Source organism: Alligator mississippiensis, chromosome 8 (assembly GCF_030867095.1).
Source record: "Alligator mississippiensis isolate rAllMis1 chromosome 8, rAllMis1, whole genome shotgun sequence".
Classification (NCBI taxonomy): domain Eukaryota; kingdom Metazoa; phylum Chordata; order Crocodylia; family Alligatoridae; genus Alligator; species Alligator mississippiensis.
This window is the reverse complement of record NC_081831.1, coordinates 29,167,879-29,184,624: the sequence shown is the minus strand read 5'-3', so window position 1 is coordinate 29,184,624 and position 16,746 is coordinate 29,167,879. Positions and strand designations below refer to the sequence as shown.

The 16,746-nt window shown below is 47.8% G+C and overlaps 1 protein-coding gene across 9 annotated transcripts in view; it reads right to left on the bottom strand.

Annotated features, from left to right (window-relative positions):
- ENOX2 (ecto-NOX disulfide-thiol exchanger 2) overlaps positions 1-16,746 on the bottom strand; it is a 201,205-nt gene that overhangs the window by 160,730 nt on the left and 23,729 nt on the right. The window contains exon 1 of one of the 9 annotated variants that reach the window (XM_019498137.2): positions 12,848-13,003. The exons of the other annotated variants lie outside the window; for them this stretch is intronic. Within the exon in view, the coding sequence (XP_019353682.1) occupies positions 12,848-12,869 (22 nt within the window). The 5' untranslated portion in view covers positions 12,870-13,003. Of the gene's footprint in view, positions 1-12,847; positions 13,004-16,746 lie in introns of those variants that run through there. 9 annotated transcript variants of the gene reach the window in all.

The following is a 16,746-nucleotide window of genomic DNA, read 5'->3' as shown; positions in this document are numbered from 1 at the left end:
TTCAAAAACCCTTCATCAGGCTAAGGAAGTTTCAGCAGTTGGTGTGTGCTCTTCCTGGATCTTACTAGGAGCAGGCATTTACCAAGAGGATGATGGTCAACCATAGCAACTTTCAGCCCAGAAGGGGCAACAGTTCCCTGGGAGAAATGAATCCATTCAAAGCCTCACATCAAGACAACTAAGCAGCTCCAAAAAGAAAAGCCTACTCACCAGGGCCAGATCCGATTCCATCTATTAGGCACTCAAGTGGACTTAGGTGCTTAAGTGCCTTTCCATTTGATCCTGCAAATCCCTGAAAAATCCATCAATGCATCTACCTTCATAACACATCTGACTCTTAAGAGACTTGAGCAGATTAAAAATAGGATCACATTCCAGCACCAAATTCCCATTTCAAGCCTAAAAAGTGAAATAGCATCTGACCTGAAGGGCCTTTTCTAGGGAGAGGCATATTCTGCTTCCTCACATTTTCATGTACATGTAGGAATTAAATCTGACTTTTTTATACTTCATCAAAAAAATTTGTGCTTCCTGTAAATGATATAAACATTAAATATTTCTTATCTGACATTAAAAGCTTTCACACATCCTGACAACTGCATTCGTAACTGTGGCAAAGTGGGCCTCCCCACTTAGCCATAGTACTGGTCTCCCCACTTGCCTTTGGGCATGCCACCCACCTCACTCTCCTGCCACGCCTTGTTCTTAATTAATTATGATGTTAATTAAAGCGGGAAGCTGCCCATTCTTGCCCTGATGCCAGGGGATGCTATCTGCGGCTCCGTACCTCCCCTACACTGCAGCCCATGCCTCGCAGATGGCATCCAGCTGTTGATCTCACCAGCCCCACACTGGGCCCCAGAATCCTCCAATCAGGACCCCTCTAAGATCCCTCTATTCTGGCAGCCAATCCCGCCTTCATTCAGGCTATCTAGCTCCCTGAAACCATTTCCCCTCTCAGGTGTGGTCCCCCCAGGACCTTTGGCCACACAGATCCTGGCCTGACCTCCAAGGCCAGTTGGGACCCCAGGCCCTCAGCTCTGGGCATCCTGGCCCCTGGCCCTTTTGACTGTTCTGGTTCTGGGCCCAGCATTGACCTGTTGAGGGTATTTTACCTCAGGCCTCTGAGCCTCTAACCCCACTCTCTCCCTGGGGTCTGCCTTCTGGCCCGTACTAGGGGCTACCCACCCAGTTGTGGGAGCTGGGGTAACGTACAACAACTGGTGCTCCAGGGTCTCACGGGGACTCTCACTCCCCCCCGGAGCAGAATGTCATTGTGCTTACTATAGATCTTGCCTTTGACCCACACTCAGCCTCCCAGCAGTGGAGGACTTACCGGAGTCAGGACTCGCCCCTCTCTCTTGGGCTGAGCACACTTTACTTGGCCTCTGACCCAAACTTTAGCCTCACGCATCTAGAGACATACCTTGGCCTACTTCCCTCACTGGGGCTCCACATCTCCGCCCCCTCACTTGGGGCCACGGGGCTTCCCTCCCCCGTGGGCTCAGGTAGCTGTAGCTGTGCCTGGCCCCACCACTCTCCCTGTTCAGGGTCTCTCAGGGTCTTGCACCCCACAGGGATCAGGTGGCCGCAGCCGTGCCTGGCCCCCACTCTCCCTCCTCAGGGTCTTGCACCCCACAGGGCTCAGGTGGCCACAGCGGCTTTTCCCCCACACTCAGCACCAGCTTGTAACCCGGCCCTGCGCAGCTCCAAGCTCACCCATCAGGACTGCGCCATGGTGGCAACAGCTGCCCCCTGCTTGCCGCACTGGACAGTGTTTGCTGCTGTTGCCCGCCCACAGCCCCGACGGGCAAGCCCAGAACCGGCATGGGGCCCAGGCTGGCAGGGGGTTGGGTTACAAGCTGGTGCTGAGCACGGGGAAAGAGGCCCCTCCCGCACCCTGTGGCCATTGCCCTGTGCTGGAGCCGCTCACAGCCCACATGGGGCTGCTTGTGCCTGCTCAGAACAGCCCCATGCAGGCTGCAAGCAGCTGCAGTGCGAGACGCCAGCCGTGGGGCAGGGGAGGGGCCACCTTTCCCCATGCTCCGCACCAGCTCCTTCCCTGCCGGCAAGCAGGGGGTCAGGGCTGTGCACTGTCCCCCACCTGCACCACGGGGTTGGGGGGCACTGGGAGTGACCAAGCGTGGGAGCACAGGGCCTGCACCGGTGTCCCAGGGCCAGCACCAGCAGAGCCCAGAGCAGGGTGGCAGGGGTACAGGGTCCCGGCTGGCAGGGGCTCTATGAAGCCATGCCAGCTCACTCCTCTCCCTGCTGGTGCACCCCAACCTGGCTCTACAGACCCCTGCCATCCTGCGCCCTGCTCTGGGCCCTACCAGTGCTGGCCCTGGGACATTGGTACCAAGACATTGGGACACTGGTCCCAAAATGGTGACCAGGGGGTGGAGCACCTGTTAAGGGGTGGGGCTACCCATGCAGCCCTCAACAGCTTGACAAAACTGGGTAGCGGCCCTCCGCCTGAAATAATTGCCCTCCCCTGGTTTAAAGTGTGTTAACCGTGAGAGAATATATGATTCAGCAGGACATGGTACTGAAAAAGGGCCAAAATCAGAAATGTACAAAACTATCAATTTTATGTGCTCAATAAGAGAGCAGCTGCCTCATAGTTAAGAGTCAACATGTCCATATGCCCCACCAGGAGGGGATCCATTACACAACAGCAATCCTTTGGTATAGAGAAAGACTCAGGCTGGACTCTGAAGTAAACTTCTGCTGAAATAGTGGCAAAGCCCAGCCCTGAACGGATTTCACACAGAGCACTCCACAGTCTGAGGTGCTGGTTTTCTAATGGTGAGTAACTTGCCAAAGAATACTTTTAAGCCAATTTTAGGTCAAGAGTCAAGACAAGATCAGTAGGGCTGTGCAAAGCTTTGGGCGCTGATTAGATTCAGAGGAGATTCGGCCTGATTCAGTGGCCGCATCTCCGAATCCGAATCGAATCAGGGGACCAATTAAAAGGTCTGAATCAATTTGGAGAGCTTCAGTGATTTGGGCAGTCCCCGCCAGCTGCAGCAGGGAGCTGGACCCAGACTCTGAACTGGTAAGTAAGGGGTGGGAGAAGGGGGGCTGGAGGAGTGGGGGAGGGGACCATGGGGGGCTCCCTGCCAGGCCCCAGCCCCTGCCCACTCCTCCCCACCCCATGACTGCCCCGCCTGGCCCCAGCTCCCGGCCCTTTAAAAAAAAAAGCCCCTACTCACCAGCTGCTGCCCAGTGGGGGGCTGATCCCTGCTGCCCACCACTGCCCCATGCTGCATGGGGGTCTCTGCCATGAGCCCCCCAACCCCTGCCCACCCTCCCAGCCCCCACAAGGCTGCCTCGCCTACCCCAGCTCTGACCCTTTAAGGAAAAAAAAAACCCAAACTCACCAGCTCCTGCAGCGGCCTTGGGGCTTCTGGGTGCTCATGCAGGGCCCCCTATTCAGCATGGGGCAGTGGGAATCACCCCCCACCAGGCAGGAACTACAGTATTAGCTTCCCCTCAGCACTACTGCTGCTGTTCTACTACTACAAATCAGTAACACTTTTCAAAACTGAAAAAGCTGATTAGGAGCCAATGAAGCTAAAAGCTGTCCATAATGCACCCCACCTTGAGCTAAGCTGAATGGCACATGTGAATGGAATGATTCTTATCATAATTTATTAATGAATTAATCCTTTGCTACCTGTGTGGGAAGAGGAAGCTGTTGGCAAAAGACAGTGGAAAGCAGAATTATCTGTACTTCTGGGAATTTAGGCAATACAAGCTTTTGTGTGTGCTAATGTTTTAGAAAGTACCAGCACAAGATAAAAATGTTTTGATCTAGCTGTCATGAAAATCAGCTACCTATAATTATGATTAAGTTGATCAATCTCAAATCTAGTACTTTATTCTATCAATTTTCATCAAATCCTTAGCGTTTCAGATGATGTACTTCTACGCGCAGTGTAAAGCTAGTTTTCTAGGGGTGCACTGATAAAGATTTTTTGGGTCAATTCCGATGGCCAATTATTAATAAGCCATATCACCCAATACTGATCCGACTGCCAACATGCAGCCCGGCAGCTTGGAGAGCAGTGCCTGGCTGGCAAGTCTTTTGCAGGGGGAAAGGGCAGGGGGAGGGCATGGGTGTGAGGGAGCAGATCGAAGCCCCTGCGATGAGGGAGGGAGTAGAGCTGGGACAGGTGCACACACTGCCTAGCTAGGGCAGGGTGAAGCGCTGGACAGAGCTGTGAGCTGCTTGTCCAGGGGACACAAGAGGGGGGGACCGTTCCCGCCACTGCCCACACCCCTGGGGGAAGCATGGCGGGTATGTGCCCCCTGGATCTGTGCACAGGGCAAGGGCAGGCTGCCACTGTGGACAGCACTGGGTTTTTCCCTGCGAGGGGGGTCGGGGCCTGGGCCTGGGCCAGGACTGTGCTCAGAGCAGACACAGCCTCTAGCCCCCACCACCCAGCACCACTGCAGCCCAGCCAAAGTGCAGCCCCGGCCCAGCCCTCCCCACCCCCGCCCCCCGATAAAGTCCGGCACCACCCCTGGCCCCAGCCCACAGCAGCAGCTCGCCCCGCGCACAAATCCAGGGGACTTATGCCCCCCACACTTCCCCTGGGGGGGTGGGCAGCAGCAGGAGTCACCCCCTCTCCCCATGCCCCCCACACAAGCCACTCACAGCTCCGTCCAGTGCCCTGACCTGTCCCAGCTGGGCAGCCCCTGCCCCAGCCCCACAGGGCCTCAATCTGCCCGCCTCTCCATGCCCCTTCCCTCTCCTGCCCCTTCCTCCCCAACAGATTTACCAGCCAGACACTGCTCTCCCAGCTGCCAGGCTGGCCACATGCATGCTGCAGCTGTGCACATGCACACAGCATTTATCAGTGACGTTATAGGCCACATCAGCCAAAAAAAGCCAATTGCCGACAACGGCAGTTTTCCATTTATCAGTGCTGATACGATATGGACTGATGTATCAGTACAACTCTATAGTTTTCATTAATTGCCTCTTGAAAAATCAAAAACAAACCAAAAAGTCTGGAAAGAAATATCAGCTCTCTCAAGATGTAGCAGGATCTGAACTAATATAGCTGATGTTAACATAGAGTGTAATAGTAGTGAAATGTAACCATGTTAGTTTTGTCCTATAAGTAACTTGAAAACTAAATTTTTGTATTCTTTGCTTGACATAAGTGAATGAACTCTGTATGCCCTTTCTGAATGAGTGGATGTGAAAGAGTGAATGGTGAGAGAATGGAGTAGAGACGGGAGAAGAAGATTTAACTGTTTATGTAAGCAACAAGGCGCCAAATGTAAGTTATCAGTCAGTAAACTAATTAATGGATGGCTGAAGAATCCCTTTGAGGCCTAAGACACAACAGGAGATAACTAAGAGGAGAGAGGCACACATCCTGCCAGATGGGCAGCAAGAATACTCCAAGGCTGAAATAACAACTTTAACAACCAAACTGACCTCGGGCTGAGGTAAGCTGAAGATGAATGAAGAACAACCGCAAAAACAGAAGCTGGGTACGGAAACACCCCAAAGTGCTGAGACAAAGGATGCCAATCCCTATAAAAGAAGACTTCAAAAATACCAAGTTGAGTCTCTCTCTCAACTGCTGTTTCGTCAGAGCACAGACACATCTGTTTCACCCTGCTCCAAGCTGTTATCTACAGGATCTTTCTCTCATAATAACCACCCTACCTACTATCTGCATCTTCTCTCAGTAAGGTCTGGGCCAGCCACACAGTGCTATTGTTGAACAACTGCTGCTGGTAACTATAATGTCTGAATGGAATGGTTGTTTTGTGTTTGTATGTGCCTGTGTATAAGTTTTGTGCATGATGATTTGTGTGTGTCTATATGAGTGGTGTGTCCGAATCTCTAATTTATGTAATCAATAAATGCTGCATTTTGCCTTATCCCCCTTTATAAGGTCTTGCTCATGATTTGAGCAATTGGCAATTTTAAGTAACAAAGAGAAATGACACAATGAAGCATCTTTGCAGGAGAAAAAATGGTTTGTTTGCTTTGGCATTTTATTTTGCTACAAACAATATCTGATCTAAAGAATTGCTTGACATTGGGACTGTGAAAAGTGATGCCTATAAGAGGGAGAAACCCACTCCGAACATTAAGTCTCATCAAGTGTTCATCCACTTTTAACCATAGAAACAGCTTGCCAAGGGTTAAGATGAATTCTCCATGAATCAATCAATCAATCTTAAATTAAAATGGAAGTATTTCTAAAATGAAATATACTCTAGATCAAACACAAGTTGGGCTTGATACAGGACAGTGAAATCAACAGCCTGTCTCATGCAAGAAGCAGAATGGGATTGATTTAAATCAAATTGATTTAAATCATAATTTAAATCACTAGTCAGGAAGCCATGACTTCATCATTTTCTACAAAAAGTGCATTCTTGTTGTTTGATATCCTTTACTCATTTAACTTCTTGAAATTTTGCACTTTTAAAGAAAGATGAGGGCTTGACTCCATCTACACAAACTTTCAAAGAGACAAGAGGGCTGATGGGTAGGTAAATCAGGTCTGTTCTCTCTCATCTCCATATACTGTTGTTAACAAGGATACTATCTCTGGAGACACAAATCCACAGTTTGAGAACTGAAACGAAGCATCACAGAGATGGGGATCTTCTAGACTGAGCACTGAGTCCCATTGGGTAGAGTAGCTGTCTTTAATCTTTACTGTTCTATAGAGGAGCCTCTGGGAATCCCATAAGATTTGCCACCTAATATGGCCTATTGTGATCTATTTATAAAAATTTTCTAAAAAGATTACATTAATATATTGTCTCAAATAGTATATAATTAGAAGTTATAATCTCTATTCCATGATATCTTTGAGCTTTAACATAACCTGAATTAAAACTATCTTTATACAGGTGGGGGGGGGGGGGTTAAAGCAGCTTAACAAAAAATGAAAAAAAAATGTTTAAATCAAAAAAATCTTTTTTTTTTTTATTTTTTGAAAAGGATTGTTGATTTTTTTCCACCCTGGCAAGAAGTCAAACAGACTAGAACGGGGTAGGCAAAATAAGGCCCATGGGTAGGACTCAGCCCGCCAAGGGATTCTATCCAGCCCACGGCAGGTCCCTCAGCCCTGCCTAGCCCAGGTGCAGGGGACAGCACAGGCCATGGTATGTTCACCCAGTCTTGCTACCCCCAGGCACACAGCAGAGTGGAGGCAGTGCAGCAGCCAGATTCCTCTTTTTGGAAGCCCCCGCAATGGTAGTTCTTAATGGCTGATGCCACTAGCATCTCCACCACCACCAGACCTGGCCTCGCTGCCCGGGCACCCAGGCCTGTCCACCCCACACCCTCTGATGGGGTGCCAGATGAAGTGGGCAACCAGGCAGGCAGGATCTCCTTGGAGGCCAACCAGGACCCCCACAGGCAGGGTGTGCTCAGCCAGGCAGATGGGATGGGGCTGTGGGTGAGCAGAAACCAGGGCAAGGGCTGGGGCCAGGATTACAGGGTGGTGACAGCACAAGGCCGGGGCCTAAGGCAGAACCACAATCCACTTTCTATACAGCCCTGCAATGGGCACTGGTTCCATGGGCAGGGAGTAGATTTCAGCTCTGCTCCAGCCCTAGCCACGTGCTATCACTGTCCCACTATCCAGGCCCCACCCCAGCTCTGCCTGCCCATCCTGCTTCCAGATGCTGCCTGCCGACGACCCCAATCCATCCCATCCACCTGGCCAAGCTCACCCTGTCCATGGGGGTCCTGGCTGGTCTAGATGGAGACCATGTCCACCTGCACCATCCAGCATCCTCAGCAGTGGGTATGGGGCAGACAGGCTGAGGCCAGATAGAATCAATTAACCACCTCATCTGCTATACTAGGCCAGGTCAGCACAACCCCCCACAGCCCACAATAGCTCCCCAAAATTTCTAAAGTGGCCTTCCCTCCAAAATAATTGCCCATCCCTGGACTAGAGGTACATAACAATCCTTTCTAACCTCAAGCATCCAAGAATCAAACCAACTTCATTTCAGAATTTTTTGTCCTCAAATAAAATACTAAAATATGTCACTGTTCTTCAGCAGTGGGAGTCTCAAATAGCTTTTCATCACTCAGATGCAGTGAGAGATTTGAAACCACATGGAAAGAAATCAAGCTTCAAAGAGGATCTTCCTTTTCAAACACTTTAATTTTTTATTACATTCATATCAGTGTATTAATAACAATATCAGACTGCACATAAAATTAGGTTACCACAAATATGAATACTGTTAATACTGCTGCAGAATCCATGGCCCTTAGGGCTCCACAGGACATAGTGATGAGCAGGGATCCTGGTTTTCCCTGACCAAAAAAAAAAAAAAATCACAAAGTCTCTAATAAAAACCTCATAAACTGTTATTAAAATTAAAGCCCCCTCACATTTCCCCCAACCCTGCTGGTGCCCCCACTCCCCCCCAAAAAAATGATTAGAGGCCTAGGAGACGAGACTTAGGAGGAAAAGCTGCGAGAACTAGAGTTATTTAATCTGAAGAAGAGAAGACTAAAGGGGAACTTAATAATAGCCTCCAAATACCTGAAGGGCAATTAAAGAGAGGATGGAAACAGGCTTTGTTCTGTGACCATACGGGACAGGATTAGGAGCAATGACCTCAAACTGCAGCAGGAAAAAAAATCAGGTTGGAGACTAGGAGGAACTTTCTGACTATAAGGGCAGAATTGTGGAATCTCCATCCTTGGAAGTTTTCAAGAGCAGGTTAGACAGCCACTTGGCTGGGATAGTTTAATTGGGGATGATCCTGCATTAAGCAGTGGGTTGGGTTGGATTGGATAATCTCAAGAGGTTCCCTGCAGTCCTACTTTCATATGATCCTCTGACAGCCTGGAATCAAAGGTTCAAATGGAGTGACTATGGAGAAAAACCTCCCAACAGTCTTCACAAAGCAGACTTGATGAACTGACAGTACTTACAGATGTCTCTAATAAGTTAATCAGTGAGACAGCCTAGGACCAATAGCTCTTGACAAATATAAAGAAGCTTTTTCCTGAGAAAAGAAAATCAGAGGAGGGAAGGGGGGGGAAGCAGAGGAGGGGTAGGAGACAGCAAGAGAGAAGGGCCAACCAGCCCCAGATGACCAAAGTCCTGTAGGAGGGCAGGGAGAGAACAGCTAGTAGCATACAGAGCAGTTTTCCCCCTGGCCCATTAGCACTGAAAACAGAGTTCTAATTCCACTAGCTGAATTTTCTGCCCCAGAGCTTCCAGGTAAGCTTTTTCCTCAGAAGAATCCAAAACACATTTAACAGATGTTAAGCACTTGTTTTTTCCAATATGGAGTAAATCTACCATAATAGTTAATTGGATTTTTGTTCAATGTTCATTTTTTAATCTGTATTCAGCAGAACCTGGAGAGAATGTCTAGGGCATGAGATCATCAGAGCTCTTCTATGAAGGTATATGGGAAGGAGAGCTGGTGGGAGGAGGAGTCCATTAATGGCAGCTGCACTGCATTGATGGCCATTAATCTGAGTATTTCTTTCCCCTCACACTGTCCTTAACACAGAAGCAGGCAAAATACAGCCTGCAGGCCAGATCCGGCCCACCAGGCCATTCTATCCAGCCCAGGCCAAGGGCCCTAAAAAATTTAGAAAATTAATTATTATCTGCCTCTGGCTGCCTGTCAAAGATGACAAGGCACCGGTGGCAGCAGGACCCAGAGGGAGCCAGTGGCAGGACCTAGGGGCGACAGGACCCAGCAGCCACAGCAGCAAGGCCCACCTGGCCCTGCCCCACCCCCAGCCCCAGGGCTGTTCCCACCTCCCTCCGCCTGAGAGAGAAACTCAGCTAAGAATGGGGGGGAAGAGAGGCAGGGGAGGACCACAAGTGATTGCCCTAGTCCTCGTGGCCAGACCATGCCAACTCCTGCTGCGTCCTGCGGTACAGCGATACAGCTGGGAACCACATGGTGCCAGGGTAGCTAGCAAGCAAGCAGGGGGTGGGGAGAAGCGGCAGCAGCAGGCAGCAAAGTAGGGAAATGGCAGCGGCAGACAGGGGTGGCAAATGGCAGCGAGCGGGCAGGTGGGCAGAAGCACAGCAACACCTGGGCAGGAGCATGGGGCAGGGCAGGGCAGGGCCCCGGGGCCAGGGCCAGCAGGATCCCAGGGCAGGGCAACAGGAGCATGGAACCCGGGCTGGAAGGGGCTCTATGGAGCTGGGCTGGCTCCCACCTCTCCCTGCTGGCACAGCGCAGCCCAGCCTGGTTCCATAAAGCCCCTGCCAGCCCAGGCCCACACTCCTGCTGCCCCACCCTGGGCCCCTGCCAGCCACAGCCCCAAGGCACTGATGCAGGTCCCATGCTCCCGCCCAGCTGTCACTGCACTCCCAGCTGCCCGCTTGCTGGCATTCGCCCTCCCCGTCCCCTTCCCTGCCACCACCAGTTCCCTGCTTTCCTGCCCATCACTGCCGCTTCTGCCCACCCCCTGCCCACCCACCGACTGCTCAGGTGCCACATGGTTTCCGGTTGCAGTCAGAACGCAGGACTAAGCAGGAGCCGACCCGGCCCCTGAGATTCTCAGCTGGCTTCATGCACTGCCAGCTGGGCCAGGCGGGCTCCTACTATGTCCTGCGGTCTCAGCCATGCAGCTGGGATGCAGTGCTGGAGTGGCAAGCTGGTGGGGTGTGGGGGAAGAATGGTGGCAGTGGGTGGGAGGGTAGGGAAGCAACAAAAGAAGGGCAGCAGTGGCAGACAGAGGGGAAACGGTGGTGAGCAGGAGCACGGGGCCTGTGCCAGTGCCCCAGGGCCAGAAGCAGCAGGAGTACAGAGCCTGGGCTTGGAGAAGCACTGGCGGGAGCTCTACCTGCTGCGGTGGGGGCTGTAGGCAATGAGGGAGGGGGGCAGTGTGTGTGTGTGTGCGCTATGAACTGGCTGCCCAGAGGAGTTTTCCATCTATTTTCCACATGAACTTTCATTTCTACTTCGGAGAACTTTTACAATCTTTTCTCTGATGCCTGATGAAGGGTATTTGCGCCCAAAAGCTTGCAATTAAAGAAAATCCTATTGCAAAAATCTTGTTGGTCGAATAAAATATATCGTCTCTACTATGAGTCCTGAGTGCTTTTTCCTCTAGACCAATACAGCTACAACCTGGATATCTTTTACTACAATTTGTACCTTTTGTTTACTTTTCTGTTCATTTCTGTTATCCCACTATAGACAGTACAACTTCAACCATCATGACCAGAAAAAAAATCAACAGCTTTTTATTTAGAGATGGATTTTTGCATTAGAATGAATCCTTAATGCACTGAAACCTCAGGCAAGCAGATGTATTTAGGGTTCATCTATACTAGAATGGGATAACTATATCCATAAACACTTGTAGTGAAGACCTGGTTTACACTGGCATGAGTTTGTTGCCAACACAAGCCTCTACAGTACGGCTTTTACCAGGATAGCTATACTGGGTTTGGGTGTGAGTTTTTGCACACTCATAATGCACATCTAAGCTTTTAAGTGTATATCAGGTATTATTGAAACCAGGCAACAAAGACAGAAAAACAGGACGGAAGGCTGCCCTATAAATTTTAAATCATCTGAGTACTTAGATACTGTACACAAACTTACTGTTGCTTTAAACATACACAGTTCAATTCAGCTGCTGCTAGATGAGACAGCCGATGTATTACTACATGCTCTGTAAAAGTATCCTTGGAATACTATCATTCATATCCCTGTCCATCTTCAGCTCCCAAGTATTCAATTAGCGGGTAGACAAAAAAAAGTATATACACTTGAGTCCCAATACTTTCTGACTGTCATTCCATGAAAACCAGAAATGAGTCTAAACCCACACTAACTCTACAACTTAATTTATGTAAAACAAAGTCAAAAACAAAATATCCTGCAAAAGTCACAAAGTTCACATCAAAGCATTACTTATTTGGTAAGGTCAGAGGAAGTAAAGGGAAAACACAAAAACAAATAAAAAGCCTACAACATCAAACCTGTCCAACTTGCCCAGAAGAAAAACATAAATATTTTTCACTTTTTGCCAAAATTCACCAATCCTTACCTTCAATAATCACCAGCCTGAATTATAAGCTTTCTAGGTCCTTTTATCCAGGCCTACTATTTGTTTCTAAAAATGTAACACTGCAGAAGTTTAGAAAACTCAAGGAAACCTTAAATAGTTATGGTATCACACCCAAATTATATTTTGCTGGTATTTTTAATTGGTTTCTCTTAAATCCTCATATGACAAAACTTGATGCCACAAGACATTGTGCTCCTCTGTAACCATTTTGCTGATGGTTTGTGTTCCTTTTTCTATAGCCACTGGTAGAAATAAAAAAATAAGTGACAGTGATATTTATCTGCTAAAATGCCATTCATTTAAAAATCCAACAGATAAGACCATGCTTTGGAGTTGTTATTGTGAATTTACTTCAGGTCCCCATTCTGACACATCCTCCAAATCTATAGCAATAGATTAGAAAATGCAGAATGAAAAATGAAAAGGGAAAGGGAGAACAGAAAAAAATGCCAAAGACTTGAAAACTGCTTTTTTATACAAAGCATTGTGTCTGCTGAGCAAGCTCCCCAGGATAAAACCTAATAGCAGTTACAGACTTCACATTCGCTCAATTTAAGGCAGGAATGCAAGAGAAAAGTATGTGTAATTAGGACACCGAGATTAGCATTTCAACAGCAAAATACACAGATTTTATACAATAATCTACTACAAACACTATAGATAGTGGCAGTCATTTTACCAAGGCAATATATAACTCTGTCTAGCTTCTAACAATGCTCTTCTGGAGAATATCATAAGGAAATAAAAAATAGATAATTAGACCAAAAGTGCATACTGTACCTGCATACTGTACCAAAAACATTGCAAGATACTGCTGACAATACTCTTCAAAAGATCCCAGTCAATTATTCTGCCACTCCCTAATCCACCATAAAAGAAAAAAGATCACAACTGTTCAGCTCAGGATTCTTTTGTTTGGCTCTATGCAAGCAACGGAGCTTCAGGACCAGAGCAAAGCAGAGGAGGATCCTAATGCTAATACAACTACCACTAGACTTGCACAAAAGCAGACAGTGAAAAACCCACGAATCTTGGGTGAGGGATGAAATTGGCTTTTATGAATTGCTGCGTTGCTGCATGTGTCACCATCAGTCTCCAATGACAGACACTTATAGGCAGACTCTGGGATGTGGGGGAAGAAGGCTGAGGAGCAGGTGGAGAAGCAATTAGCAGCATGTTCATCTGTGAATTCATACGGGATTTCATACTTCAGTGCCTTCAGAAAAAGCATGCAACCACATAAATCCAAACTTCACAATTTGCATGCCTCACAAGCCATCACCTTAGCACGTAGAGAGGAGCCATATAGTTGCAATGCCTGGACACAATTACAGGTAGCAAAGGACACCTCTCCTTTGTTCTGAAAATTCAGTCAAAAGGAACACTGCATTTCCCCAAAAGTAATAATTTCTAAAAGCCTCTAATAGAAGCATTGAAAAAAATAACGGCAAAAAGGAAGGGGCAGAAATTAATCTTCATATCAAAAGATTTGAATAAAGAGAAAAGTAATAAAAAGAGAACAAGTGACTTAAGGAAATTCAACTATCTAATATGACAGTATGACTACATATATGTAAAATGATGGCAAAGCTTCACAATTCTTAGTATAGCTATAAACAAAAACTAATTTTAAAAGAAATTTAGTTTGGTTAAGTGTGACACATTCACCCTCAATGCAAACACTTAAAACAAGAAAATGTCAAGTTTTGGGACACTGTTTAACTGTAATTTAATGTCCACATAATGTGGGATATCCAGTGCAAAGAAGCTCCACAAGACTTTTCCAATTCCTTTGCCTAAAAATGGAAACAGGAGCTGAAGACAACAAAAAAAAACCTACTCATCTATAAATCTCCATGGTCTTAGGGGCTTATAAAGGAGTTGAGAGATGGCGCCAGAAATGGTAGCAAAACTCTATAAACCAGCATTTCTCAACCTGTGGTGCGCAAACCCCTAGGAAGTCCATGAAAGGTGGCTGTAAAGATGGTGGCCCTGCATGAAGGGGAAGCATTGAAAGTGCTACTACTGCTGCTCCTCCCCCCGTGGCCAGAGGCCATCCGAGCACCAGCAGCAAGCAGCCCAGTGCCAGCTGGCAGAGTGCAGCCATCTTATCCTGACACCACTGCTGCTTCACATGGGACCAGGCAACTCTGAAGCCCTGCAGCCCCTCCACTTGCCCAGTAATATCAATCTACAAACTGGAATGGGGGGTGGGAGGCAGGTGTACACATGCACACAAGAATAAAAACAAAATAAGGAAACAAATTAGATGTTGAAGATCTAGGACTGAAACTGACACCTATCTTTCCAAAGTTTCACATGCCAAGGAGCAAGCTCAACCATCACATTAGAACTAATGACAAAATGATGAGTTCACAACATTGTATTATTGCTATTATTGTTGTTGATATTACTTTTATTTTTAAGACAACGGTTTGAAAAACATAGAAAAACTATACTGGAGGGGACTGCAGGAGGTCACTTAGTCCAACCCCCTTCTCTAGCCAGAATCATCCCTATCCAGAACATCCCATGCAAGTGCTTGTCTAACCTAGTCCTAACACTGCACAATAACCCTGTCATACAACTACAGGGCACACTGCCCAAAACACAAAGAAGTCAGCGTTAACCAAAGTGCCAAAGCAACACATACAGTTCTGGGTGACTTACAGCAAACATACTCCAGTTAAAAAGAAAAGAAAAAAACCGTACAATATATTGTGCTGTATAAACATAGGACAAATATTCCATATAGTGGCACTGGTATTTGTATATAGCCTTATAGCTGCACATTACATAATGTATAAAATTTAAAAAAGTAGAACTTTTTTCTAAAAAACTGCAGGTGATACATTAAAGAGCTACTTTTTGCTTTGGAGATGTCATCTGAGCATCATTAATGGTGACATGAAATACACTTAGACTGCATATTTAGCTGTATGAATGTTTAGGCATTCAGGCATGGATCTTCAAAAACATTTCAAGTCCTCCAGGGACATGTATGAAGGTGACAGGAGCCACCTGTCCCTGCAATCCCTCCCACTTAGCTCAGTGGTTCCCAACCTTGGGATAGCAACCCCATTTGAGATCACAACGATAAAATATGGGGTTGCAAAGACAGTGACTGCAGGCAGCAGCCAGGGCTTGAGCGCTGCTGGGGTGGGGGGAGGGACAGGGGGCTGTGGGCCCTGGCCCAGGTCCTGTAGCCTTGACAGCTGGGGGCCCCCTCAGGCAGGACGGGGGTGGGAGTGGGGGATACAGGGCCCCAGTGAATGGCACCAGCAGGGCTGGGGAGGTGGGGGGCTGTGGGTGTGGATTAAGGGACACTGGTAGGGCCAGGAGGCTGTGGCTGGGGAGTGAAGGGCCCCAGCAGTGCCAGGAAGCTGTGGGTCAGAAGTGAGGGGCACCAGCAGAGCCCAGGAGGCTGTGGATCAGACATGAGGGGCACTGGCAAGGGGGCCGGGGGCTGCGGGTAGGGAGTTAGAGGCCATGCTGAGGAAATGGGGTCATAAATGGGGTCATGCTAAGGAAAAGGTTGGGAAGCACTGACTTACCCTACAAGCATAGCAGGATCAGGAGAATAAGTCAGGATGAAAAATATGTCCCCACATCCCCCACCTGCCCATGGCAGAGTGCACTGCTTGGAGTGCAGGGGCCAGTGGTGGAAAGTGGCTTCGGGAGAACAGTGAAGCAGGAGCAGAAGTCCCCAGAAGAGCCGCCATGGGTGCTGCTTATCTGCAGAACACTGGGGTGGACATGGGGTGCCAGACCAGGGTAGGAGCTAGCATTTACCTCTTCACATAGAGGCCAAGCACTGCAATACCTTAAAAGGATCTCACGGCACTCCAGTTGAGAATCACTGCCCTAAAACCTTCCTGATAACACCAGTACCTGGACCATCCATTTATCTTTATCATCTTATCCCATCTTCACAGGATAGAAAAAATACAACCAAGGATCACCTGACCTTCTCATTCTTTAACAGTCTTCCCCACCTAACATAGTTACCTTTTATCCGTGCCAGCAGTACCTGTCTGTATTACCTGTTCCCACACAAATAATTATTAACAGACTCTCCCCTGCTCTCATCAGAATCTTCTTTAGCGTCAGGTCAGTCCTGCCTACCAGGAGTGAAGATACAGAACACCTAACTTTTTCCTAGGTCATGCTGTGTGACTGGTCTGCTTATTTTCCTTAGAAGCAAACCCCTAATCATACAGATCTGTATGCCTCTGGGGGGACAGGATCAAAGTTGCATTGGGCGGGACTTCACTTGTGGCACAACTGCTAAAAAGGTTGGCCACAACTGCTGTTCAAGAAGGGCCTCACTGGGAGAGGTACACAGTCATGGGAAGAATTTTAACAAGATAGCAGATGGATTGAGGTAGATATCTGACACCATCTTTGGAAGGAACACAAGATGCCTCCCTAGCAAGACCTTATCTTTGAAAATATTTGGCATAAAATGAATCCGTCACATGAGACTGAAGTTCACTCATATTTTGAACTGAATCACTGATGTTAAAACAGTGACTTTAAATTAAGAAACCTAAACAAATGGCTCAAAAGGAGTATTCAGAAGCTTAGCCAGAACCACATTAACATCCACAACACATGGGGCTTTTTAATTGTAAAATTAAATATAGGTCCCTAATCCCCTGTTGATGGGAACAGAAAAA